General features: G+C 38.2%; 1 protein-coding gene, 1 long non-coding RNA gene and 1 pseudogene across 9 annotated transcripts in view; 2 read left to right on the plus strand and 1 right to left on the minus strand.

Moving 5' to 3' along the window:
• LOC102744208 (rab GTPase-activating protein 1-like) overlaps nt 1-27,121 on the plus strand; it is a 359,561-nt gene that overhangs the window by 244,543 nt on the left and 87,897 nt on the right. For 2 of the 8 annotated variants that reach the window (XM_031027901.2, XM_081824636.1), the window contains exons 1-2: nt 6,459-6,567; nt 9,222-9,635. The exons of 3 other annotated variants lie outside the window; for them this stretch is intronic. In XM_031027901.2, coding sequence (XP_030883761.1) covers nt 9,525-9,635 — 111 coding nt within the window. In that variant the 5' untranslated portion in view covers nt 6,459-6,567; nt 9,222-9,524. Of the gene's footprint in view, nt 1-6,458; nt 6,568-7,672; nt 7,736-9,185; nt 9,636-11,640; nt 12,125-27,121 lie in introns of those variants that run through there. 3 more of the 8 variants (XM_031027900.2, XM_081824634.1, XM_081824633.1) reach the window with 3 other exon arrangements.
• On the plus strand, nt 6,432-7,738 carry LOC145722289 (uncharacterized). The gene is made up of 2 exons (XR_014146433.1): nt 6,432-6,502; nt 6,598-7,738. It is a non-coding gene; the product is annotated as an uncharacterized LOC145722289 (long non-coding RNA).
• On the minus strand, nt 20,498-20,747 carry LOC102743587 (COP9 signalosome complex subunit 9 pseudogene; annotated as a pseudogene).

The following is a 27,121-nucleotide window of genomic DNA, read 5'->3' on the forward strand; positions in this document are numbered from 1 at the left end:
AGTGAATGAAATTGCTACCACTCCTACTAAGACCACTGTTAAAAAATATTAAGGCCTTTTTGTTATTTTTCTATTAACCCATTAAGCAACTTACTCTTGGTCTTAAAGCAAACAAAAGGCCAATTTTAAACCACAGAGAAGCTGCTGTTGACAGGTCATTGAAGGAATGCTGCTTCAATCCACATGATATTTTCTACTGTAGCAGACTGTTAATATGTGCATTACACTTCTCAGTAGTTGGCCTCAGTTTTCTTTCTATTTGCAAATGCCTTATAAATAATACTGTTAGATGCAAAATGAGTTTGTTTTTTTTTTTAAAGATTTTATTTATTATTTGACAGAGAGAGACACAGCGAGAGAGGGAACACAAGCAGGGGGAGTAGGAGAGGGAGAAGCAGGCCTCCCTGCGGTGCAGGGAGCCCGATGTGGGGCTCAATCCCAGGATCCCGGGATCACGACCTAAGCCGAAGGCAGACGCTTAACGACTGAGCCACCCAGGTGCCCCCAAAATGAGTTTTTAGTTCATATTTTGAATATACAATGATATAATAATAAAGGAAAATACTAAGAGGGGGACGCCTGGCTGCCTCAGTTGGTGGAACATGTGACCCTTGATCTTGGGGTCCTGAGTTCAAGCCCCATGTTGGGCATAGAACTTGCTTAAAAAAAATTTAAAACAAAATACTAAGAGAAGAGTGATACAAAGTGCAGCTTTGGAAATTGTGAAGCTTCTATTTCAGGATCTCCAAGTTGAGTTTACTTTCTTCTTTCTTGAATTCATTTTATTATGAACCTGTTGGGGGTTGGGGGGCACACAGCCTGTGTAATCACATATTTCAGTTTTAATCATGGTTTTCATATACTAGCAGTGTGGCCTTAAATTACTTAAACCCATAGGGCAGTGGTTTACTCTTCTGTAAAATGGGGATAATAAAACCAGCTTCATAGTATTATTGTAAAAATTAGGAGAGTGTATGGGCGCCTGGGTGGCTCAGTTGGTTAAGCGACTGCCTTCGGCTCAGGTCATGATTCTGGAGTCCCGGGATCGAGTCCCGCATCAGGCTCCCTGCTCGGCAGGGAGTCTGCTTCTCCCTCTGACCCTCCTCACTCTCATGCTCTCTGTCTCTCATTCTCTCTGTCTCAAATAAATAAATAAAATCTTAAAAAAAAAAAAAAAATAGGAGAGTGTAGTTAAAGCTCCATCCCAGCACAGTAGGTGTTAAATAATGTGTTACTTCGGGGCGCCTGGGTGGCTCAGTTGGTTAAGCGACTGCCTTCAGCTCAGGTCATGATCCTGGAGTCCCTGGATCAAGTCCCGCATTGGGCTCCCTGCTCGGCGAGGAAGCTGCTTCTCCCTCTAACCCTCGCTCTCATGTACTCTCTCTCTCTCTCATTCTCGCTCTCTCAAATAAATAAATAAATCTTTAAAAAAAAAAATAATAATGTGTTACTTCTCTCTTCCCTCCTCCTACACTCATCAAACTCAGTTGATCTCTTTGAAATGAAATGGATTAAAATTTTATTGGTCAGGTCTAAGCTTCCAGATAAGCTGTTACTCTAAACCATTGTATAGGATATTTCTTAATTCTAAGGTACCAATGAACAATGGAAAATCTTGTTATAATACAATTATAAAGAAGGATTATGTATTTCCACATGTTAGCCCATAGTAACAGTGTTTTGTTGATCAGGTTACAACAGATGAATATCGGTATACAACAAATGCTCTCTTTGTTCCCTGTTCTTGTCACAATTGCTTAATTTAATAAGAGGTAATTGATTAAACTCTGTCAGCATTGTCATCAGGAAACTGGAGAGGGCTGCAAAAGTACAAGAGACTCCACACACACACATTATCAACCTTTCATGTCCTCTAACCTGTCTCAGTGATTTCTGACAGAAGGATGTGTGTGAATTAACCAATTTGCTCCCAAATAAAGCAACATCTAAAAACATTTAATTGCTTAGGGAAAACTGGTGGAAGGTTGGAGTTGTGTGACATCATCTATTTTTTTCTCCTGGATTTTTATTAATTGGATAAGGAAATAGAAAATGGAGACATTGTGTTCTCGGATAGTGAAAGTTATCAGTTCTGAAAGTTACAATTCCATCTTCTCTTCGGTGTTAAAAAATGATCTTGTCCCGGCAGACATCATTTTTATTAATATTGATAATAACAGCAAATAACCGCATCATTAACCAAATGCTTTCTAGAGCGGGACAGCTTACTAGGGATTTTATGTGCATTATCTTATTATCCCTCATAGTAACAACATTGTTACTATTTTCTTATTGTATGGTTGCCAAAACCAAGGGTAAGACAGCTTATAGAATTTGCTTATGGTCACAGAGCTAGTATGTGGCAGAGTCAGATGTTACCCCAGGTTATTCTGAACTCTGAAGCCCATGTGTTAACCCTTATAATATAGGTCCTTCCTCTAGTGACAGAAATGGAGGCTAGGAAGGCAAAAACTTTGTAGTCTTCAGTGGCCGCCCTTGGCCTATACTCCGCATTTTCCAAAGTTGTTGACCTGATATTTGGAACCCACCACAGGCCAAGGCCTATACACTGCGTTTTCCGAAGTTGTTGACCTGATATTTGAAACCTACCACAGGCCAATTCAAACCTGCCTTTGAAATCTTATCTCCTACTATACCCCACCAATATCAGCACTGAGACCAGGCTTATTTTCCCTGTAAAAAATGATTTCACTTTGCCTATCCAAATCCATTCCGTCTTTTCCATGCAGGCTTTCCTGTATGCAGACAGACTTCATACTCTTACAGTCCTAAAGTCACTTATGATGGCATTATTTGGCAAACATAGTGTATTGTGTTCTGGGGGGTGGGCGGGGGAAGGAGATATCAGTATTTGAAAAGCAGGGGTGTCTGGCACATGGCCGATTCTCAGTTTATGTCTGCTCACTTCCCTTATTGTCAAGGGCATGCACTTTGGAGCCAGACACACTGGTTTTTGAATCTTATCAGCTCCATTTCTAATTGTGATAATTGAGTCAAATCACTAAACTTCTCCATACTTCAGTGGAGAAGAAGGGATAATTATAGTTCCTAGTTCACAGGCTTATTGTGAAGATTAAATGGGATTCTATGTCTACGACATAGTGAATGCTTACTACATATTAGTTCCTGTTATTATTATAAAAGACTTTTTAAGGATACATTAGTTATTATTCGTGTGTGTGTGTGTGTGTGTGTTTTAAGTAGGCTCCACACTCAGTGTGGAGCCCTACATGGGGCTTGAACTCATGACCCTGAGATTAAGACCTGAAATGAGATCGAGTCAGATGCTTAATCGACTGAGCCACCCAGGTGCCCCTATTAGTCATCATTATAACTAGATTATATGTTACTATATTAAAAATTTGTAAGCCCCCCCCCCACTCCCATGCACATTACAAGCATTTAGCAAATGCTGTTGGGTTTTTTAAATTGAGATATAATTCATGTAGCATCAAATTCATCAAGTTGGTTTGTTGTTTTTAGTTTTTAAATTCTTGTTAACAGTAATATTAATTTCAGGTATATAATATAGTGATTCAACACTTGCATCCATCACCTGGTGCTCATCACAAGTGCCTCCTTAATCCCCATCACCTATTCAACCCAGCGCCCCCACCCACTTCCCCCTGGTGATCATCAAGCCCACCACTGCTGCAGCGACCTGAGGGCCCATTGGAAAGGGACTTATTCAGGCTGGAGTCACCAGCCCTACAGGAAGAACTTGAAACAAATGAACATGTAAATAAAACTAGTTCACACTTTTTTGCTGTTCCCTAAAACTTAAACTACCTTCTGATCTTGGTTAAAAAAAAAAGGGGGGGATCTAAAACATTATCTTTGTGGAATGGTTTGATTTGGTTGTTAATAAAACTTTTTTAAAATTTAAAAAATTTTTTTAATTTAAAAAATATTTTGAATGCTTTAAAAATTAAGGTAAAGTTATTTGTAATTACAGGTGAGTTGTGTATTCTGCTCAAAATGAGACACGATGAAGCATTGCTCATATTTTTAGATGTGTCTGAAACCATCCTTGGCAAATATCAGTGAATGCTTACAACACTGGAAACACTTATTTTTGGTTAGGTAAAGTTTAAGTGAATGTGTTGTGTTAAAAAACAAAATTCGACTGAGTAAATTTTAAAGATCTTATTGGCTTTATCCAATGATTTATGACTTGAGCAGCATCCAATCTAGCAGATAGGAAGGAGCTCTGAGGAGCTGTACCAAAGAAAGGACTTTCGTAAGCAAAAGGGAGTAGGAACAAAGAAGTTACAGTAGGCAAAAAAGCAGGTTGATTATTTCAAAAGGGGTCTGTCAGGCAGATTATCCAACTAGTGCTGATCAGGCGATTTCTGAGTGACTGGTTTAAGATTCCATTTCTGGGAGAGCCAAAACTGTAATGAAGTCTCTGTTTGGTAATGTGGGGCTTCACAAAAGTGACTCCATTTTGGGCCTGTTGTTTTGCGTTTAACAGTTGGCTGTGGATTTTAGAGTTACAAATGAGGTAAAAAGCTGACTGCTAGAGAGTTGCAGACTCACAGTCTGGACTCTCCCTCACCCACATTCTTTGTAGTGAGATACGAATGAGGAAGTAAGATACCCAGTATAGCTGTTAGGCAAGTATTTTAGGCCCCACTGGTTTTTCTTTTCTTTAACTCTGGGGATTTTTTTTTTTTTTCCTTAAGAATCTATGCTTTCTGGGGTTTTGAATTTGCCTAGCAATTGCTAGGAAGATAGGAAAGATAATGAGCTGAATGGCTGGAATTCAACACAAGAATAAAGGTTTTCTGTATTTACCTTTGCATGATTTTTTAAAGAAAACTAAGATTTTGCTTCTTTTTCTTTTACTTTTTGGTCTTTTCCCTTTGTAAAAACTCAGTATGTGTCACTAGACTACTCTGAAATCCAAAATACTCTGAAAAGCTTTCTGCTCTTGATACTTCTGTGACTTCTCTTTCTCCTTTTATATTTTGTTCCCCCACTTAGAGCACTTGGGTTTTATAATGTGCACTCCTAAGTGTAAAACCTACTTGGAATATTGGTTTTCTGTGATTAAGAAAGTACTTGTAGAATTTTATCTTTCTTACAGTTGTTTATGTCAATACATGAATATTTTGTGAAGATCTCTTAAAACTGAGTCACATACACTTCATGAATGTTTATGTTGACTGATTTAGGAATAAACACACAAGAACCACCGGGGAGGGAAGGAGAGTGTCTAGAGGGTTCCACCTCTGCACGGAAGGCTCAGAAGACCCTCTGCCCTTGAGACCACATTTCTTCCCTGGTGCTTTTCTTCTCCTTTCCATCTTGCCCCGACTTTATGGCTGTTGTGAGAAGTTCAACAAGCAGAACCTGAGGCATGGGGAAGGGGTCTTTGCAGCCACTCTTGTAGCTCTTTTTATTTTTTATTTTTTTGTATATTTGACAGAGAGAGACACAGCGAGAGAGGGAACACAAGCAGGGGGAGTGGGAGAGGGAGAAGCAGGCTCCCCGCTGAGCAGGGGCTTGATCCCAGGACCCTGGATCATGACCTGAGCTGAAGGCAGATGCTTAACGACTGAGCCACCCAGGCTCCCCATCTTGTGGCTCTTTTTAAAGACATGCTGTCTGTTTTTCACATATTTGCTCCTTTGATTTGAATACCACTCCCATCATAAAGCTACTTTGCTGCTTTGCTGCATTTGGGGAGAACACAGAAATTTAAAAAATGTTCACATCTTATTCATGTTTTCCTTGATTTTTTGTTTTGGCTGTACCTACATTTGACACGTGAGAACAGATGTTCTCTGAAGGCCAGGAATGGTTTATTAGACTCATACTCACTCAGTATGACCCAGGTATGTTTTTGTTAAAATGTAATAATCCTAGAAGAATGATTGTTGGAACAAAATCAGCTACCATAGTAAAATCGTCCTATGTAAAATGTTAAAACGGCACTTACAAATCATTAAAGATATTTTATTCACTAAAATTTTCTTATTTTAATGAGATCTGGAGAGGCTTTTTGTAGCCAGGTTGACCTCTAAACTGAAAAGACTGTAAAGAATAACTAATAAAAAGTATCCGCACTGTCACTGAATCCTCTTCATAGGCAAAAGAGTTGGCATTAGAAAATCCAAAGTAGGGTACAAAATCGACTGCCTTTTGGGGACACATTATAGCAACCCCGACTTTCTTAACATCTGGGATTAATGTTCCCCTTTGTTTTTTATTCTGATAGAGATTAAAAAGTTATTTCCACCTTCAAATCCCCCAGTAAGCCTGTTTAGTGGAGGGAAATTGGATACTTAGCTTTGGACAGTTTCTGAGCGCACGTGAAAACCTCAGATCTAGTCCATCCCTCTCAATTTACATGACCATGAGGAAATTGAAACCTAGGGAGGTTGAATGACTTGCCCTGGGACAGACTGCTAGCTAGTTCCTGCTTGAACTGGCGACCCTCTATTGGTTACCACTGCCGCCTTGTTTTCTGCTGCCGGTAGGATATACAGTCCTTGCCTGGTAAATTTTAGCAGCAAATGCTGCTACACCCCTTGATCTCAGGTAATTCCCCACCCCCATGGCTTTTTTCAGTGTTGCTGCGTGGTGCGAAGTAGAGGACTGCAGAAACTTAGGTGGAAACAATCCTGGGAGATCCGTGGGATCAGTTCACAGGGGAACAGGCAAAAGAGTAAGAAAGATGTCTTGCAAGGGAGTAGAGGACTGTTTATAAACATGACTGTAACAGGGCTCCTGAACTTTGGGGAGGGTATTTCTGAGACTGGAGAAAAGGCCAGTTCAAAGACAGGTTTTTAAATAGATCATCGGTTTTCAAAAAGTATGCATTTTGTTGGGACCACAAGTATACATTTAATTGTAAGAGAAAAGAAACATTGGAATTTTTCCTGCCCAGACTCTGAAAGTCAAGTATGGAGGACCATTGTAAGGGTGACAAAAATGAAGGGTGCAAGTCTAACTTAGGAAACCCTTGCTCTAGAAAATGCATGCATTCTGGCTTTGATAGAGGACCTCTTAGATTTAGAAATGAAAAGTTATTAATAATTCCAGTGGCTGTGGCTAATTAGAACAATCTTTTGTAGGTAATAAATCAGAAGCTTTAAAAAATACCTGATTGTTTACCTGAGAACCTGTGTGGAATTCTGAAAGGACTGCATTATTTAAAGCCGTTAGCTTCTGTTTATGTAATTTTAAAAGTATCTTTACAGTCTCTGATTATGTTCCTAAAATTGTTTTCTACTCTTACACCCCTGATCCCTAAATAGTTTCTGAGTTTAATACATAACACCTGAACTTTTTGATATTGTTTTTCTGGTCCTTTTTTTTCCCTTGGGTTATGAGTGTTCTTCCTAACCAAGAAGATTACCCATTGTTACACTGAATTGCTCTCCCGGGGTGCATAGGCAATTGCTCGAATGTGGTTTATAATTCTTGTTTGCCCCTGGGCGGTTGCCAGCAGGGAGTGAGGCATTATGGGAAGTAGTTTCTTTACCTTCCACAACAGGTGTCTTTGTCAGCGCACCTTATTCAGGTATCAGGGTAGAAGCACTGAGTCACTGCAGCAAAGAAAAACATGAAAGCAAGAGGAATTGCTTTCCCATCTAGAAAATGGTGCTGCAAGATAAACCTGAAACCTTCTGGTGCTAGTGAACGCGTGAAGAGGTTCACAGTATCTTTTACAGTACTTCTGAAAAGATAAAAAGGAATTTAAAAGGTATGAACTGCCTGGACGCTTTATGAAACCTTGTCTCTTGATTACAGTTCAATTTTTACCTGGTTAGTCAGCCTTAAGATAAATATGCTGGGAAACTTTTTGACAAAAATAAAGCATAAGAGACAAAGCTGCATTGTAGCAAAAAATGAAGTGAAAATGCTTTACTGGCTTCAACGAGGGTCAAGCACAGTTTGAGGCTGTTTTAATCTTGAAGATTTATTAAAAGTATTGCATTTTCTCTTAAAATAAGCCTATTAGACTTGCTTCTGTTTCCTAGCAATAAGGTGTTTTTCTCCTTCCGTGTGTGTGTGTGTGTGTGTGTGTGTGTGTGTAATCTAGAATGCATAGCAATTGCAAAATTCTCCTAATCATATTTAAATGGAACAAGGTGCTATTTAAGTAATCATGTTAATCTAGGTGAAGGTACTTGGGGGAAAATAGACACCATGAATCTCATTCTAAGTTTTGTCCTTTGAAAGGCAAACAATTAAACAACATAACAATGCTATTGGTAATTAGGGCTAAAAATTCCAACCAGTATCTGTATTTGATTATAGACAAACATTGGCAAATTGATTTCTAATTCTAACAAATGATATTTCTCATGGTACTGCAATGTCATAATCTATAAAAAGCAGAGACAATAATAGCTTAATTAGAAATTTTAGAAAAACAACTTTTGGAGGAACTTCATTTGTTCTCCCCCTTTTTATTTGCTTAATACTTTTTCCATGGAATTAGCATACATTATATTTCCTGGTAATTTAGGCAGCCTTGTAATGATAATTATGGGCAGCTTTCAAATTTTTCATTAGGGCATATTGAGATTCATTTATGGTTTCCAACTGTAAAACACTTCTGGTGGCTAAGACACCACCAGTTCATGACTATCTGCTAATATGGGTAATTAAAAGAAACCTCTAAGCTTAAAAAAAAAAAGAGGAGAACTTTTATCTATGGGAGAAAAGCCATAAGTTTAGAAATGGGACCTTTGTGTTGCTTTCTGAATAACAACGGAAAACAAAGTTCCCCAAAGCAAGAATTTTATTTAAAATATTTGTGTGTTTTTTAGTGGGAGAAGGGGAAATGATAATTAATTGATATTGCAGTCCCTGTTTCATTTTTATATTTTGGTACTTTTCTTTAACAGAAATAATCAGAGGTGAAAAAGAATCTCTTTTTTTCATACTTCAGGAGATAATTTTTAACCGCACCAAGAATTCTAGAAATTCTGAAAAACTAAAGGTTGCCATCTATTTATTTTCTATGAATGTGGAAAAATAAGCTGTAAGAAAATCCACTTCTCCTCCAAGAAGAAGAATCTTGATATAAGTAATACTGAAGTAAGAAGATAAACTTAGAAAGTTTCTAATTACCAAGAGCATAACATAAATCAGTTTTGGGGGCGGTCTTTTGTTTTGTTTTGTTTGATTTTGCTATAGGATATTTCCAGTTAGAAAACTTTTCTTTATTTCTCTTTTTGAAGCTGAAAGAAGATTTCCCAAAACCGAACTTTCCAGCTGCTGTGTTAAGAATGCAGAAGGTGTTTATAGTGTATACTTCCTCCACAGATAAGAGACCTCCCTTGGTTTTCTACTGGGGGTGAATTGCCAGACAAGCCTGGGATAGCAGCTGCTTTTCTTTTTTTCCTTCTGGATTTTTGATACTCCGCCCCCTGAAACTCAGGTGGGTGTGGGCATTGGCACTGAACTGCAGTAGGAGTTTTCCTTGGATAGTCTGGTCTGGAGCTGGGGTAGCAGCTGGTGCTGTGGAAGGGCCAGCTGGCAAGATGATGGAAGAAATCTCCATTATGGTGGCCTATGACGCCCATGTTTTCAGCCAACGGCATGATGAAGACTTCCTCACTAGTCTGGTGGCCATCAGCAAGCCCAGGTCTATGGTAGGTGGTGCCTCGCACACTACTCTGGAGCTGTTTTTTTCCTTTCTAATATGATAGCTGTATTCCTATAGCAACTGAGAAAAACTTCCTGGGAATTAAAATAGAAGTATTGCTTTTGGCTTTGTGTTCAGGCTACAAAAAGGTCTACAGGTTTTTAATGATTTATTTACATCACTAAACACTATTATATGTTTAGTAGTGCATTTTAAAGTGCTTTAGGAGTAAAACTTAGGTTAATAACCTTCATATGTAGTGAGGGTCAGAGGAGTTTTATAGTGGCAAATATCCCTGTGTCCCATGTGTTTGCCTTGTATGTATGTATATGATTATTAGGTGAAGGTTACCTACATTTAAACACATATGATTCAGTCTTTTGAAGTGTAACATTTTTACCAGTGGGCTATAACATCACCATGGAGAACCAAACTATCTAAAAGTCAGATAACTTTCAGAATGTTTACGTTATTACTAAGAACTATTATGAAATTAACTTCTAGTACAATTATCATTCGGATTTAATACTTGTAATTTTTTTTAACCATTCTCCAAGGGTCTTGGTGTGCATGTCCTCACATAATAGAAAAATGAAGTTCTTGCAGATGTTTATTCTCTGTAAATGTCATCCTTATAATGGCTGTCTAGTTTAAGATAGCAGTGAGCCATACTTTTTTTTTTTTTTTAAGATTTTATTTATTTACTTGACAGAGAGAGACACAGTGAGAGAGGGAACACAAGCAGGGGGAGTGGGAGAGGGAGAAGCAGGCTTCCCGCTGAGCAGGGAGCCAGATGCAAGGCTCGATCCCAGGACCCTGGGACCGTGACCTGAGCCCAAGGCAGACGCTTAACGACTGAGCCACCCAGGCGCCCATAGAATGAAAGACTATATCGTAACAGTTATCTTGCTAATATGAAACCCTAATTCTCTATTTTAAGGCATAGGAACCTTAAAAACATACTACAGCAATTTCTTCAAACAATATATTGTTATGAATAATATAAAGGGGATCTCATACATTGATTTTGAAAAGACTTATGGGTTATATTAAGTAGATGCAGTCTGTTGCCATTGTTTAGATGCTGATTTGAACAAACTATAAAAAACATCTATAACTGACCACTAATTAGATATTTAATGATACTAAGATTATTCATTTTTATGCAATAATATTATAATTATGTTTAAAATGATTTAGAGATACATATTAAAATAATTATGGATGAGGGCGCCTGGGTGGCTCAGTTGGTTGAGCGACTGCCTTCGGCTCAGGTCATGATCCTGGAGTCCCTGGATCAAGTCCCGCATTGGGCTCCCTGCTCGGTAGGGAGTCTGCTTCTCCCTCTGACCCTCCCGACCCTCCCCCCTCTCATGTGCTCTCTCTCTCTCAGTCTCTCTCACTCAAATAAATAAATAAAATCTTAAAAAAATAATAATAATTATGGATGAAATGTCTGCAAAGATTCAAAAACATTTACGATTCAGTAGAGTGGTTAGTGTGATGTGGATGAAGTTAGATGACTGTGTGTTGGTAATTGTTGAAACTGGGAGATGAGTATATAGGGATTCATTATACTTCACTTTGTAGATTTTTTTTTTTTTTTTAGGTAGGCTCCATTCCCAACATGTGTCTTGGACTCATGACCCTGAGATCAAGAGTTGAATGCTCTACTGACTGAGCCAGCCAGGTGCCCCTGTAGATGTTTTATAGATACAGTTTAAAAGAGTCAGCGGGACCAAAAAAATAGCAAAAGCCAAATAAATAAAACATAATATACTTCTATAAGTGTTCATTAATACAGAAACATCTAGCCTTTTGCATTCTTGTCCTATTTAATATATATAACCTACATTTTTTTCTATTTTTATAATTATATATATTAGGTAGATATTATTGCCAATCCTTAGTTAACCACAATATTTTACCAAGTCAGGAGAGATAGTCCATCAGTAGTTGTGGATAATCTTTTAAACTTCATTTTAGCCATAGTTTCACAATATTCCGCCATGAAAACTTATCCAAAAAATTTAGAACTTTATTTAATTTCTTTTTGGTGGTCCTGTAAAGATCCTCTTAAGGGATCTGAGCTGAGTCTTCAAACACTTGTAGGAATTTTCCATGCCAAAGGAGAGAAGAAACAAAAACAGATATAAAGTGGCACAATAAAGAGGACATGGGAAACTGAGGAGGTAGGCGGTGACCTGACCAGGTCCTAGGGAGCATCTCATGCTCAGCAAGTGTAGGACATTGTGTGGTGTGCGTGTGTGTCACATGCACATTTACAGGAGGCGCAAAGAGAGAGGAAATGAATCAACGAATTAATATTAATGTGCTTACCAGGAAACACTTCTGTTTGTAGATTATATGAATATTCAGTATGTTGACGTATGTTGTGCCTTGGTACAACTTCAGCTCCCCCAAAGCACACTTCTGCTGCTAACCCTGGAGCATGTTTGCTATGAAACTTGGTCACTAATATGGAAAGTCTCAGAGGTATGATAAAGACACAAAATATTGGACTGTATACTAAACATTTAAATAATATAGATGTTGGGGGGTTGAATATGATTATACAACTTTCTGGAGATACATGGTTTTCTTTATCAGATGTGAGATTTTTAAAGAATTAACTGGTATAGTCTTTTTAAGGTGATATTTGGTTTTGGTTCATGTGGAAAAGTTATACTAAAATTGTGCTAAGATGAAATATTTATCATTTACTTTTTATTCCATATTAGATTTTTTGCTTTGTCTGAGATGAACCCTTTAAATTGTATGAAAGAGATAAATACTCAGATTTCCTACAGTATGAAATAAATTACTTCTCAATCTGATTTATTACTGCACTGTGAAACAAATTACATTCTTGCTAACATATAAAATCCTTTGGGTTTAGGTCGATTATTACAAAGGGTATTTAGAAGGTTTCTTAGTACAGGATTAATTAAATATCTTTCTGTAATTGGATTTTGTTTCATAATGGAAGGTATCTTGATTCCTCAAATGGTAAAAAGCCCATTAAGAACAGTGGTTTTGATGTGGACACTGAATTTTTTCTTGTTTATAAGTAGCCCTGTGGCTTTCTGACATTTTTGGTGGAGACTCATGGTACAAAAATACAAGCCATTGTGCACACAAGACTAAAAGAAAATTTAACTGAACAATACTTTTTTTGCTACTTGTGATGTAGTCAGGTTTTTTGTTTTGTTTACAGGCTAGTTATGTTCCACTGAATTGATTTCAGAAATGTCTCAAGCTACACTTTAAAAAATATGGCTAGGGCGCCTGGGTGGCTCAGATGGTTGAGCGTCTGCCTTCGGCTCGGGTCATGATCTCAGGGTCCTGGGGTCGGGTCCCGCATCGGGCTCCCTGCTCCTTGGGAGCCTGCTTCTCCCTCTGCCTTTCTCTCTCGCTCTGTCTCTCATGAATAAAAAAAAAATAAATAAAATAAAAAAATAAATAAAAAATATGGCTATATCCTATTGATCCTTTGAATAATAATGCAAGAAAATCACAAATCCCTTTATAGAGGTTCCTTTAGACAATCATGGCAAGAAAAAAAGGATAAGGAAGCCAAGCCTCTCTCTCTGTCTCTCTCTCTCTCTCTCTCTTCCCTTCTCTCCCTCCCCCCCACCCAAGAAATTACCTGGGCTCCCGGCTGGCTCACTCGGTAGAGCAGTAGAGCATTTGACTCTTGATCTTGGGGTTGTGAGTTCTAGTCCCATGCTGGGTGTAGAGATTACTTAAAAAAAAAAAAAGAAATTGCCAAGGCCAGTATTGTATTTACTAAGATAAACTAAACAAAAGATGAGAGTCACCACTTGCAAAACTTAAGAACTTTTTAATTACAGCATAAATTAGTTGGTGTGTAAGGTGAAAATCCAGTATAGTCAACATGGCTTGAGAAACATTTGGAAAGGTGACTCATTGAACACAGTATTCCAGCTTTCCTTTAACAAAGATTACCTTTTCTTTGGTTGTTCACTGGCTGAAATTAACTGACTTGCATTTTGAGACAAGGTTGTGCCCTCCCCCCATTCTCCCTCCAAAACATGTATCTTTAAATCTGACCTGAGGTGCTCACACAAGGAGTGATAAACAATAGAGAGAGGCAGTCTCCGAAGTTGTCCTCAGTCACGACCTTCTGTGGCAGAGAGGAATGGCCAGCATTCCTCTCTACCTCCTCCACCATTTCCAGTTATTTCTGTTGCTGACTAGTGTAAATACACGGAAAAGATCACACCTGTTACATTTATTATGCATTCCAAAGGAAGCTTTGAATATGTATTTAAATTCAAAATGTGTGATTTAAGCAGGTAACAAGCCTAATAACCAATGCATACTTACTGTCAAGCTTGAATATTTCAGGTTAAATGTTAATTTATATTCTGAATTATTTCAGTTTTTTAATCTGTAGAGTGGTTACGGAGGGAACTTTGCGTTCTGATGTCTGTTAGGGCAGTTCGTAACGTTACAGACATTTTTGGTTTACTGCAATGTGCTGGTATAAATAGAATATCCCTTCCTCCAAAGACCTCACAAACAAGTAAAAGAAGCAAAATAAATATTTATAGCAGTGATACTTGGCTATGATAGGGTAGAACAAAGTGAAGAATAATTACCACTGATTGAGCAGTGTGGAAGAAGCCTTCAAAAGGGGATGGGGGCTCTTAAGTCAGACTTTGAAGGTTGACCAGGTGCTTGCCAACTAGTAGAAGAGGGTAAGACCTTTCTGAGCAGGGGAACAGCTTGTGCAAAGGCCAAGAGGTTAACTGCTTTAGGGGCTTTTTAAGTTACAGTGTCCAGTTCAGGTTTTAGATTTGCTACTTATTCATAAATTACCTAAATTCTCTACATTTCAGTTTCCTCATCTCAGGAATGAAGGACATAGTAGTACTGTCTCATTGGATTTCTGTATGGATTAAATGAGAGCATTTGTACAGTATTTAGCACAGTGAATGCCCTTACTATTTGTCTCCCTTCTAACAAGGAAAGGGCTGTTCAAACTGGAGAAGGCTTAAAGGAAGGAGTAGACTGAGTAGATAAGGCACCATAGTGATGTGGAAGAAGGAGGGGGGTGGACAAAAGGAGAACATGGGCTCATTGGGTTACCCTGGTGAATTACTTTGTTTGGTTAGGGAATCACCATCAGGATATCAGTCCTGTGGGAAACTTGAAGTCTTCTGCCCTGAAGATGGTACAGAGGGTCTTAGGTTTGAGCCTCAGGAAGGTGGGAAGGTAATATAGAATCAATAGGAGGGATTTATATGGGCCAAACCATCTGCTGAGTAGATGTATTGATTATTGCAGCAATAATCTGGAATAATGGACTGACAGTGGCCACATTGCCTATGGAAAAATTTTTAAAGGGCATTACAACAATGCAGGTGAAAACTTGACAAGTGTCTGGTCTTAGACACTTGACAGTAGCAGTGTGATAAATTAGTCCGCGCATGTTGGTTAGTTCTTGCAATATATATATATACAATAATACTACTTAGGAAGAAGCAGCAGCTGATTTACATGAGAAGAGTAAATTATTGAGGTAAGTTGAAAATTACTGTAAACTTCCTACTTTATATAATTGGAATGTTTGTTGTGCCAGCTTGAATGGGAAAGTTGGATATCAAGAATGTAATGGAGGGTCGTCTGGGTGGTTCATTCAGCTGGGCATTGGACTCTCGTTTCAGCTCAGGTCGTGATCTCGGGGTCCTGGGATCAAGCCTTGTGTTGGGCTCTGCGCTCAGCAGGGAGTCTGCATGAGATTCTCTCCCTCTGCCCCTCCTCCCTGCTCTCTCTCTTTCTCAAAATTAAAATAAATACATCTTAAAAAAAAAAAAAAAAGTGTGTTGGAGGAAAGATGGCCTGGCTTTACTAGTTTCCACATCTTGAAATTCTGGGTCGCCTATCACTATAAGGGACTTGGTGTTCGGTGGCTAGAACACTGTCCATTAACAAAAGCTGTTTACCCAGGCTAACACACGTCTAGCCTCTATTGCCACTAGATATTTGTTCTTCACTGACAGATACCAAAATAGCAGCACTGTGCCGGCAAAGGGAAGGAGCTCTTTCAGGGAGCTACACTTTATCTGTTCTATCAATGGGAGATGAGGGTAAGCATTCTGAAATTACTGCCTCCTTATTGGGTTGGCACACTGAGGTAATCTAGCATGCCAAATTAGGAAGAAAAAAAATTCAGAGCAATTCCATGTGCCAAATATGGGTAAAACAATGAAATCAATAGTTATTTCTGAATCTTCACTGGATATACATTTCAAATATTGATTCGAATAAAACATAAGACCAATTGATTCGTCCATATTTTTTAAAAATGTTATTAGTTGAACATTTTTTATTTTTAATTGTTCTTTAGTATGTACACATTCTGGCTATATTCCATCAATTTCAGTTTAGTGTCAGGAGCCAAATCTTCGCTCATTTGGTTGATCAGTTCTGATAATGAGTTAAGGTTCTTACAGTTGCAAGTAATAAAATCTTGAGCTGTCTTAAACAAGAAAGGGCACTTACCATACAGACACCAGGGTGTGTCCCTTTAAACACAAGGGCAGAAGTTCAGCCGGGCAGCAGGGCTGGTACCGGACTGATGCTGGCAAGAGTCCTCCCTGTCTCTTGCCACCTCATTAACTTCTCTGTTGGCCTCTCCTTTATCTCTTTACCCAAGTTTTCTGCTTCTTCATTCCCAAGGAATATGGCTGCCATATAGCATCCAGATTTACAGTTCTGTCATATGCAGAGAGTTCAGCTGCTACCCCTAAGTCACAACTCCAGAATCCTCAGGGAGAACCTGGCTGAGTCATGTCAGGTGAGGTGACATAGCGTAGAGTAGAGCCTATGGGCACAGGCTCTGGAGCCAAACTGTCTAGGTCACATCCGACCTCACCTCCAGCAATCTCGCCGGCTTTTGGCAGATTCCTTGACCTCTCAGAGCTTCATTTTTCTCATCTGTAAAATTGGAACCATATTAGAAGCACCTAATAGGATTTTGTGAGAATTAAATCAGTTAATGCAAGTACAGTACTTGAGCTTACCTTGCACACAGAGGCACGTGTGCGTGAGTTTGTATGATTCTAAACTGATTTCTCTTTATAAAAATCTTGAAATAAAAGATGAACTTTTAGCAGACTTTATAAAGAAATTCATTATCCAAAAATTATTTAGGTGGTTTTGCTAATAAATATGAAATCATTGAACCAGCTTCTGTAACAATAATTATGAACTTTTATGCATTTAATCCTGTTTGAGATTTGAGAACTAATCTTTCTATGCTTGATACTGGGGGTGGTGTTGATTTGTAAGTCAATTCAAAATATTTGGGGTGGGGAGATGTTATAGAAACAGTTGACATAAAACATGTAACACATTAAATTTTTTATTTCTGTTTTTAAATCCTAACTTACCACGGTGGTTGAAAAATATCTTATTCTAGGTTTTTTGTTTGTTTTAGCATCCATGTTTGTATTCAATTTAATAATCAAAAATATTCATTGATCTGGCTACTATGTGCTGTGCTATATTTTTAAGCCCTGGGAGCGAGGTGTGAACATGTAAGACATATCAGTTGTGAAGCTTGTACTATTTTGGGGAGAAGTCAGACAGAAATAGTAGCTAATGATATTACTTATCACCTAGTGAGAAGTATTATACAGAGACTTAAAATGGAGTGATATCATCAAAAGGGATTAATTGGAGGCTTTATTTCGGATAGTCACTGGGGGCCTCAGTGGTGTCATTTGAGATCTGAATGACATCTATGGGAAAATCAGGAAAAAGAGTAGCTCAGGCAGAGAAAAGCTCTGAGAGAAAGGCCCCAAAGTGGTAATGAGTTTGATATATTAGCAAAACAGGAAGGTCAGTGTGGGATCACAATGTGGAGTGAGCACCAGGGGCAGACAGTGGTAAGAAACGTGGTTGGGGAAGAAGTTGGGAACCAGGTTATGATGGAGGGCTTTTTAAGTCAGAAGGAGTTCAGGTTTTATTCCTGATTTGATGTTCTTGTGTTTTAAAAATCTAATGGATCAGATTTTAGGCTTGGTCAACAGAAATTTAAACTGATGATTAAATTATTAGAGAAGCCAATATTATATCAAAAACTCACCACAGTGCTCAAACTCAATATGAAATGAAATTGTAACATTCAAACTCAATGCCAGGACTACAAGCTGGCTTATAAATAGGATGTGCAGCAAAACAAAGCAAAAATAATACTGAAGCTCTGATCATTGTAATGCCCACAATAGGATTTCTGTCAGGCTGAAATACTGAAGAAGCTCACTTACCTGACACAGTCAGGACTGAAGTCGCTTAATAGAAAAAGTTGGCTCAGGGGATGAAGCATTAAAAAAAAAAAAAAAAGTACATATTAACCTAAACATTTATTTTAACTTAAAACATCAGTCTATATTCATTATCAATTTCATTATAGGAATCTTTATGCCCTTTCTTAGAATAGGAATTCTGAAGTACATAATACTTTCTAGTTTGTTTCCTTAAGAGGGCAACAAATTAATAAACATACAAAGCAATCTTTAAATTTTGTAGAGTTTTTTTTTTTAGCAACTTTTTACATCTTTGATAGTAGCATTGCAATCATTTAATGTGACAGTGACTTTTCTGTTTCACCATTTGACTTTTGGAAAGTCTTTCCAGATTGTTCAAATTAGTTTTTATAGAAATAGCAATTCAGTTTTTTTCCACATTCATCTTTTTATGAACATAAACATGTTTGGGAACAAATGCAATTAACTTTTTTTTTTTTTTTAAAGATTTTATTTATTTATTTGACAGAGAGAGACACAGCGAGAGAGGGAATACAAGCAGGGGGAATGGGAGAGGGAGAAGCAGGCTTCCCGCGGAGCAGGGAGCCCGATGTGGGGCTCGATCCCAGGACCCTGGGATCATAACCTGAGCCGAAGGCAGACGCTTAACGACTGAGCCACCCAGGCGCCCCTGCAATTAACTTTTTTAAGCATAAACTCAGTTGTGGCCTAGTCACCACAAGAGTTAAGCATGCCCAGGGTATCTGATTTCTTTATGGAGGGACTAGAGAATGGCATTAGTTAATCGGACAAAGTTTTTAAAGAGCACTCTTAGTGTATTTTGTTATTCGGATATTGCTGCACAACAAACAACCATTAATCTTGTGGTACATAACAGTCGGCATTTATCTTTGTCTTATGAGTCTTTGGATGGCTAGGGTTTGGCTGATCTTGGCTGGCACAGCTGGATATAGCTGAGTTTACTTAGCTTCAGAACCCAGATTTGGTTAGATCTGTTCCACAGTGCCCATTCTTTCGTGATCAATAGGCTATCTGGAATGTGTCCTTCTCATGACAAAAGTTCAGAAATTCCCAGAAGGGGGGGTGCCTCGGCTCAATCAGTTAAGCATCTGCGTTCAGCTCAGGTCATGATCCTCAGGTCCTGGGATCGAGCCCCACCTCAGGCTCCCTGCTTCTCCCTCTCCCTCTGCCTGCAGCTCTCCCTGCTTGTGCTCTCTATCAAATAAATAAATGAAATGTTAAAAAAAAAAAAAAAGAAATTCCCAGAAGGGTCAGTGGAAACGCCTCTTAAAGGCCTGGTCTCAGAGCTAGCACAGTTTGATTTCTGTCCATGTTCCATTGGCCAAAGCAAATCAGAGCATCATTTCCAACATGGTGGGACAGGAAAGGATACACCACCATGGAGGTTAGAGGAGGGGAAGTGACTATTTGCTGAACAGTCATCTACCACATATGTAATAATTGACCTTTCATGTGGCCATCATAGTTAGGTAGCTATCTACAATATGTAAATACTGTGTTTCTCAGTAGCATACTTTGTTTATAGTCATATCCACAGATTTGTCATCAGAAAATGACATATACTCAAAAATACAATAAAACCTGACTATAAATTCAAACTTACCGTTCTATTATTCTTTTTCATTTTACTTGGAACTTTGAAGTGAATTGGCACTCTTCTTTCCCATCTCTCCCAAAGGTAATTAAAAACAGAAAACTCTCTTCTCCAGATGCGCCTGGGTGGCTCAGTTGGTTGGGCCTGTGCCTCCAGCTCAGGTTGTGATCCTGGAGTTCTGGGATCAAGCCCTGAGTCGGGCTCCCTGCTTGTCAGAGAGTCTGCTTCTCCCTCTACCCCTCACCCCACTTGTGTTCTCTCTCTCTCTTTCTCACTCAAATAAATAAATAAAATATTTAAAAATAGTAATAATAATAAAAAAGAAAGAAAACTCTCTTCTCCAATGACATGCTATGGTATGCCAACTTTGTTATTCCAACCTGAACCATCTGTTAGCCCAGGGATTTTTGACAATTTTGGGGTTATGGACTCTTGGCCATCTGATTAAGTCCATGGGCCCCTTATCGGAAAATTATTTTTAAATGCATAGAATAAAACAAATAAAATTATATAGGAAACCAATTACATTGAAATAATGTCATCAAAATAGAGAAAAATCACATTTAAAATTTGAGGTATAATTGACATATAAACATTACTTTAGCTGTACAACATGATTTGACATGTATATATATGTATATATATATTGCAAAATGATCACAATAAATCTAGTTAACATTCAGCACCACACCTATTACAATTTTTTCCCTTGTGATGAGAATTTTTTTTTTTTGATGGCATCGCTTTTTTTTAAATTGAAGGATGAAAGTTGGTCACATTCAGAAATTAACAAGCCTCATACAGATGGTTAAAACCATCCTTCTCTTTCTTGGTTAACCATCTCCTAATTTCAAGTAATGTCCACAAGTTCTTTAGATCCGTTTGCAATTGTCCTTTGAGGAGATCCACCAGACCACTACATAACAAAGGCTTGACCACACGCACTCCTGTACCTCACTGGATATCATCATTATCAAAGAGATCTACAAAATCCTTTAAAAAGTCTGCATGGACTGCCTTTTCATTGACTGCCAAGTTCATCAGGAGCCCAGTGCTGCCTTCTGTCTCATCCAGGTCCATGTATGGCCCCATGCCCTTGGGAAGTATCTTGTCCACCTCCAGCTTCATCTCCCCTACAGTGCTTCGGGCATTCCTGGTCCTGTGATGAGACATTTAAGATCTACTCTCAGCAACTTTCAAATATACAATAGAGTATTATTTTCTATTGGCATGTAGTTGACTTGACGTACAACATTCTATTAATTTCAGGCGTACAACATAGTGATTTAACATTATATACATTACAAAGTGATTACCACGATAAATCTAGCTACCATCTGTCATCATACAAAGTTGTTACAATATTAACTATATTCCTTCTGCTGTAGACTGCATCCCTGTGTCCTATCTATTTTATAACTAGAAGTTTGTATCTTTTTGTCCCCTTTGCGTATTTCACCCCCCCACCCCCCACCACTGCAATGGAGTATTATTAATTATAGTCACAATACCATACATTTCATCCCCTGGACTTAACTTTATAGCTGGACATTTGTACCTTTTGACCACCTTCACCCATTTTTCCCACCCCCAACTCCCCAAAATCAGATTTATGATAGAGTACTATATGCTTCTTTATTAATACATTAAATAACAAGATATGGCAGCAAGTAGAATAACTACCTTAGGTTCCTATAAAATAGTGATAAATACAGATAATATTTTGAGATATGCAATAACTGTAATGTGAATGAAAATATCTGTAATATCTATAGCTGATAATTTCAGAGGTTCAGGAAAATAAAGGTATTTTCTCCATCAGCGCTCAAGGACACTGAATTCTCTTCACAATCCCATAACATAACATTTAACGTATTATCTGAGACACAAAGGTTTTAGGTAATGTTCCTTTCCTTATGGCTGGCTAGGAGAAATCTTGGCCATGCCTTGTATTCTTTCTCTTTCCCTTCTTAAAGATACAGAAAAATACTTGTGAAACTTGGGTGATTATTTGATTAGTCTCTCACTAACTCGTAACATCCGTGAGAGCAGGACTGTATCTGTTTTTGTTTACCATTGTATCACCAGCCCAGCATTGTGCCTGGTGCATTGTTCTCTCTGTGTATATTTAATTGATGGTATTGGGAGAAAATGAAACACCACATAGGTATAATCATTGGTCTATAGTAGATGATGTTTGTGACAGTTGAATATATTCATAAATATCTGTACACGTAAGATAGGGATAGTTATTTAAAAATTTTTTTATCCTGGGGTGCCTGGGTGGCTCAGTGGGTTAAGCATCCAACTCTTGATTTCAACCCAGGTCGTGATCTCAGGGTTCTGAGCGTGGGGCTCCATGCTGGGTGTGGAGCCTGCTTGAGATTCTTTCTCTCCCTCTTCCTCTGCCCCTCCCTGCCAATTTTTTTTTAATCCTTAGATCTTTATACTAAATTCTCATAAAATTGATTGTGGAATCAGGTTAGAGTCTAAGTACTTAAATATTAGTTCCTGGGGCGCCTGGGTGGCTCAGTCGTTAAGCGTCTGCCTTTGGCTCAGGTCATGGTCCCAGGGTCCTGGGATCGAGCCCCGCATTGGGCTCCCTGCTCTGCGGGAAGCCTGCTTCTCCCTCTCCCACTCCCCCTGCTTGTGTTCCCTCTCTCGCTGTGTCTCTCTCTGTCAAATAAATAATAAAACCTTAAAAAAAAATATTAGTTCCTAATTGTTAAAAAGTGCAGCGCTTATTTCTGTTATATCTTTTTCAGTGGTTCATTTAAAATGCATATCTCCTATGTGCATAGCACTGTGTTAACCTCTGAGATAGCTTCAAAGAGATGGCAATCTAGCTTAAGAGACAGCCATGTAAACAGTTACTATGCACCAGGGATAAGAGTGCTATTAGGATGTATGCGATGCCTGCCTCTTCTTTGTGTATCTGTCACACCCTGCACCCTGGGCACTCACTGAAATGAGATATTCTGTCTGCTTTTTGAGTTGTGCATTGAGGCTTTTCCCTGCAGGTTGTTTTTATTTTCCATCTCTACCTACCACAACACCTGGCACATAGTACCTGTCGTCAGTAAAGGTTCTAATGAGAGAATAAAGGAATGATCGGGAGAGTGTGGGAAATAGAGATACTTTCATAAACATGTGGACACTTTTTTTTTAAGCATTTTGGTTTTTAAGCTTTTACAATTTTACCTTTAAGTAAGTAGTACATTCACATGGTTTCAAAATTTCAACAACTATAAAATGCCATCTAACGAAGTTTCCTACACACTCCGGTTGTCCTGTGATGTTTTCTAACGATATTCTTCCAGAAATATTTTATGCAAATACAAGCAAATTTGTATGTATTCTTCCCTTCTCTTTTTACAGATGTTTGGTGTCCCATTCCGTACTTTTCTTATTTAACAGTATGTGTTGGAGATTTTTTTTGTCAGTACATCAAGGACTCCTCGTTCATTTGACAGCTGCATAGATAGTTTTACTATATGGATTTCCATGTGTTTAGCCAACTCCCAGTATATGCATATATATAAGGTTGTTTCCAATATTTTGCTGCTACCAGCCATGTTGCAGTGAATAATCTTGTATATCATCATTTCACAAATGTATGAGGATAACTGTAAGTTAAATTCCTAGGAGTGAAATTGCTGGGTTGAAGGGTAAGTGCATTTATAATTTTGATAGATAGAGCCAAATTGTTCTCTTTAGAGATATATCATTTTCTCCACCAACAGTGTATAAAACTGTGCCATTCAAAAGTGGAAACTTTGGGGTAGAATTCTAAAGAAAAAAAATAGGAATTTTTCAGGTGGTCAGAGAGAAGGAAAAGATGTTCCATATAGAAGGAATAGTATTTTCAGAGCACACAGGAGTGAGAGAGGTAGCATGTCTGGGAATTTCAGCTTGTTCCATCTGGCTGGAATATGGGAGCAAGGCCAGAAGGTAGTAAGATAGTGGGAGTTGGTCATGCATGGTTTTGAGTGTAATGCTTAGGAACTGATATTTTTAATTCTATAGATGAAGGTTTTGAGTAGGGATGTGGTGTAATGAAGTTGATTAATACATGTTACAGAAAGAATAGGTGTTTATATTATTTATTTAAAGTGAAGGTTGCCCAGGTAATATATCCTTACATGTTAATAATTATATCTACATCCAAAAATCTACAATATGAGTCAATCTAGAAAAAGAGTGAATAAACACATTAAAGAAAAAAATTAAAAAAAATAAAATGAAGGTTGCCAAATAGGTCTATTCCCTAAAGATCTTTTTGCAACTTAAAGGTTTTTTTTCCTCATTAATGACTAAAACAGTACGTTGATATACAAAATATGGAAAATACATATAAATAAAATCTAAAACAATAATTACTCATAATTTTACCACTCTGAGATTTTCCCTGTCCAAATAACAAATCCGAATCTGCTGTTCTTAAAACAATCAAAGAAAATCAATATATGTATTAGGTTAGAAAATACAGACAAAGTGGTTTTCAAAGACAGCCACTTGTTAAAAGATTCTTGTAATTTCTTACAGGAAGAAAGAAAATAAAAACAGCTACATATTCCTGCATAAATCACACATAATTGTCAATGTAGGCTTATACAATGCGGCCTCCTCTTAAACATATGGGGGTCTTTTAGAGACATAACCATTTTATTTATTTATTTTTTTTCTTTAAGGACCTTACTACAAACCTTTTGGATAGATATCCATTACATGTGCCGCTTTTCCTCTTTGTGACATTTCACTGGCAGGTACCTGTCTAATCACTATCTCAATTATTGGCCACATGAAATGTGTAGAAGGATGGTACATTTTAGAAAGCTAGGCTCCACTGTGCATCCTCAGAAGTCTTTTTGTGGAATAATCCTAATCGCCCAGTGTTCCCTTTATAGGGCCTGTTGGAACAGTCTGTGGCAGATCCTTTTCAGGCTGTTCTTCTTTGGGTGTAGGATTTGAAAAATAATCTCCAAGTCACTAATGCTGTGCTTGAACACATTCATCCTCCTGCTTCACAAGGGCATTCAGGTATCTTGAAATAAATTTTTTCCTTCCCTAATTACATCCTAAGAGTTTTAAGGGGGAGGGGAGGAAGGTCCCAGATGTATTTACTGATTTATCCATCAGAGTAGTCCAAGCTGATAGATTGTAACAACTTTGATGATTTGGGATTCAGTATATCTAAGGTAGTGTTAAAACCATACAGTATTTAATGCTAGAATCAGCATAATTTCCCTTAATAATTAAAATCTGATCCTTGGTTAGAAGCCCAAAAGCTCTGCAGTACTCTCCAACCTAACAATCACACTTACATTAATTCGATTCCTTCATGTAAAACGATCATTTTTATTGCTCCTGCCTGAAAGGTGCAAATTGCTTTCCCTCTTGGGTGTAGGCTGCTCAGCTTTCTTCTTATTAAAAAGATAGGAAATATATCTTCCATTTAAAGTATTAATGTCATCTGTAAATGTGCAGTCTAATTTCTCATTGATTTGAACTCTTTGAGGAAGATTTGAAAAACAAGGTGTAACTTAGCACTCAAGGTTGTCACACCAGAATTAGATGTTTTCAATGACCAGCCTTCCCAATGATGGAAGGATACAGAGCGGAGGATAAGAGGGCTGGAATAGATGGGAGTATATTTCACGTAACTAAGAGGACTATGAGTGAGTTGGCTGGACTCACAAGTTCATTTTTCTCCTAAGCAGGACTTTGACCTATTATGTCAGGAAGTGAGCACTCTTTATAATCGTTGATGGAAGTGGAGCTCAGTGCACCGCATTTGGGGCAAGAGGGTGTTGAGACTGGACCCAGGGGAGAAAAGAGGTCATTTGTGAACAGATACTAGTCAAGAGATAAGGGCTTTTTCTCAACCCTTCTGAGGTCAAAACATGGTAGATATTCTACCAAAATGGGTTCAATATGTAAATAGAGTAATTGAATGAAAATTCTTTCTGTAAATTGGAAATAATAGAAGCTATTCTGTGTAACCTCAGCAGATTTGAGAAAAAAGTATTGAAAATACTTAAAGGTTGTAAAAATAAATTTGAAGTGATACTAGTATTCCACAATAAAGAGCTACTTGTCTCCTCCCTTAAATGATCGTTAAGGGAGCAACAGAAGTAAAAATGCTGTGAAACAGAAGTACTGATTCCATCCTGGATGAAATGAAGCCATCAGCCTACTCAATCTTTTCACCTATGTACTTAGCAGCTGTTTGTACATTGAACATATTTGAACACTATGTAAAATCTTTATGAATTCATACTGAGACATTTCACCACCTGTGACCTGTTTAGACCAAACCCACAGGACTCAGCTGGCTTCTGGTTTCAGGGCCTGGGCCCGACTGTGCCAGGTCCATGTGACGGTCACCGTACTGTGTGGGGACAGCATGGCTGGTGCCGCACTGACCCACCTTGCTCACGGTGTCTGCGTGGTGCATCTGCTCATGGGGATCATCCATCGGTCTTCCTCTGCTTTTAGAGAATTTCCCATATAACAGTAAAATGTACTTGCCTTTGGTGTGTCTGGTACCCCTACAAAGGGAAAGAGTTTCCTTTCTTAACTCTGCATGGACTTCAGATTAGGAGACTTGGAGGAGGAATAGGAAATCAGTCTACTCACAAATTGAGACAACAGAGAACTGACCTAATGAGGAACATAAAGGGCAGGGTCCACACATCCCGCAGGGTTAGAGCCCGGGTTTCCTGTCAATGCTACGAAAATAGACACAGAAGAAAAAAGAATGACATGTTATTATTTTTAAATTTAATCCCCTTAGCACATTATTCTTTTTTTTTTTTTTTTTTAACTCATTTACTCTTCCCAGCAGCTCTAGGAAGTAAGTGCAGATTTGGGGCTGATTCTACAGATGGTGTCAAAAGGAAGCACAGACTAAATAAGCAGCTCAAGGACACACCATGGCGACGTGGGAAGGTCAGGATTTGAACACTGGCTTCTGGCTCGAGGGCAGTGCTCTTGATCACCATTCAAGACTCATGGCGCTGTGCTTTGTACTCACTCATTAGTTATTATACCCAATATCCCTTTGATTATATATCCCTTTGATTATCAGAATCCTGAAACACAATACACTTCAGTGGTTTTTGAGGAAGGCGATAAGTTAGACATTAACACTATAATTAGAACTTTCTTAATTTTTGAAGTGTGGATCCTGAAAGTGAGTGATTGCTCTAACAATGATCAGGACTGTTACCCGATTCTACTCACTTTCTTTTAGGGATTTGAATAGTAAGGTAAGCATGTTTGTCCAAATTCCAAAAGTTCCATGTTTGACTTTGTGCTCTATATGTGGCAAGAGAGCCTTGTGCTCTATCTAGCAAGCCTACTGGCACTGGGTAAGTAAACCTGTTAACAATTCCATCTATTTTGAATTTCCCTGACTGTGGAGAAGACATACTGTGATGGGAGTTATTGTTCAAATGTAGAACTTTGCCATCTGACTTGAATCTCACTTTGCAGTCTTTTAATTCAAATAAGTCTGGGAGCAAAGCTAAGAGTACTTACTGGTTTAATGGAAAAAAAGACACCTTGATAATTCAG

Source organism: Leptonychotes weddellii, chromosome 6 (genome assembly GCF_054177405.1).
Source record: "Leptonychotes weddellii isolate Sample4059 chromosome 6, ASM5417740v2, whole genome shotgun sequence".
NCBI classification, from domain to species: Eukaryota; Metazoa; Chordata; class Mammalia; order Carnivora; family Phocidae; genus Leptonychotes; species Leptonychotes weddellii.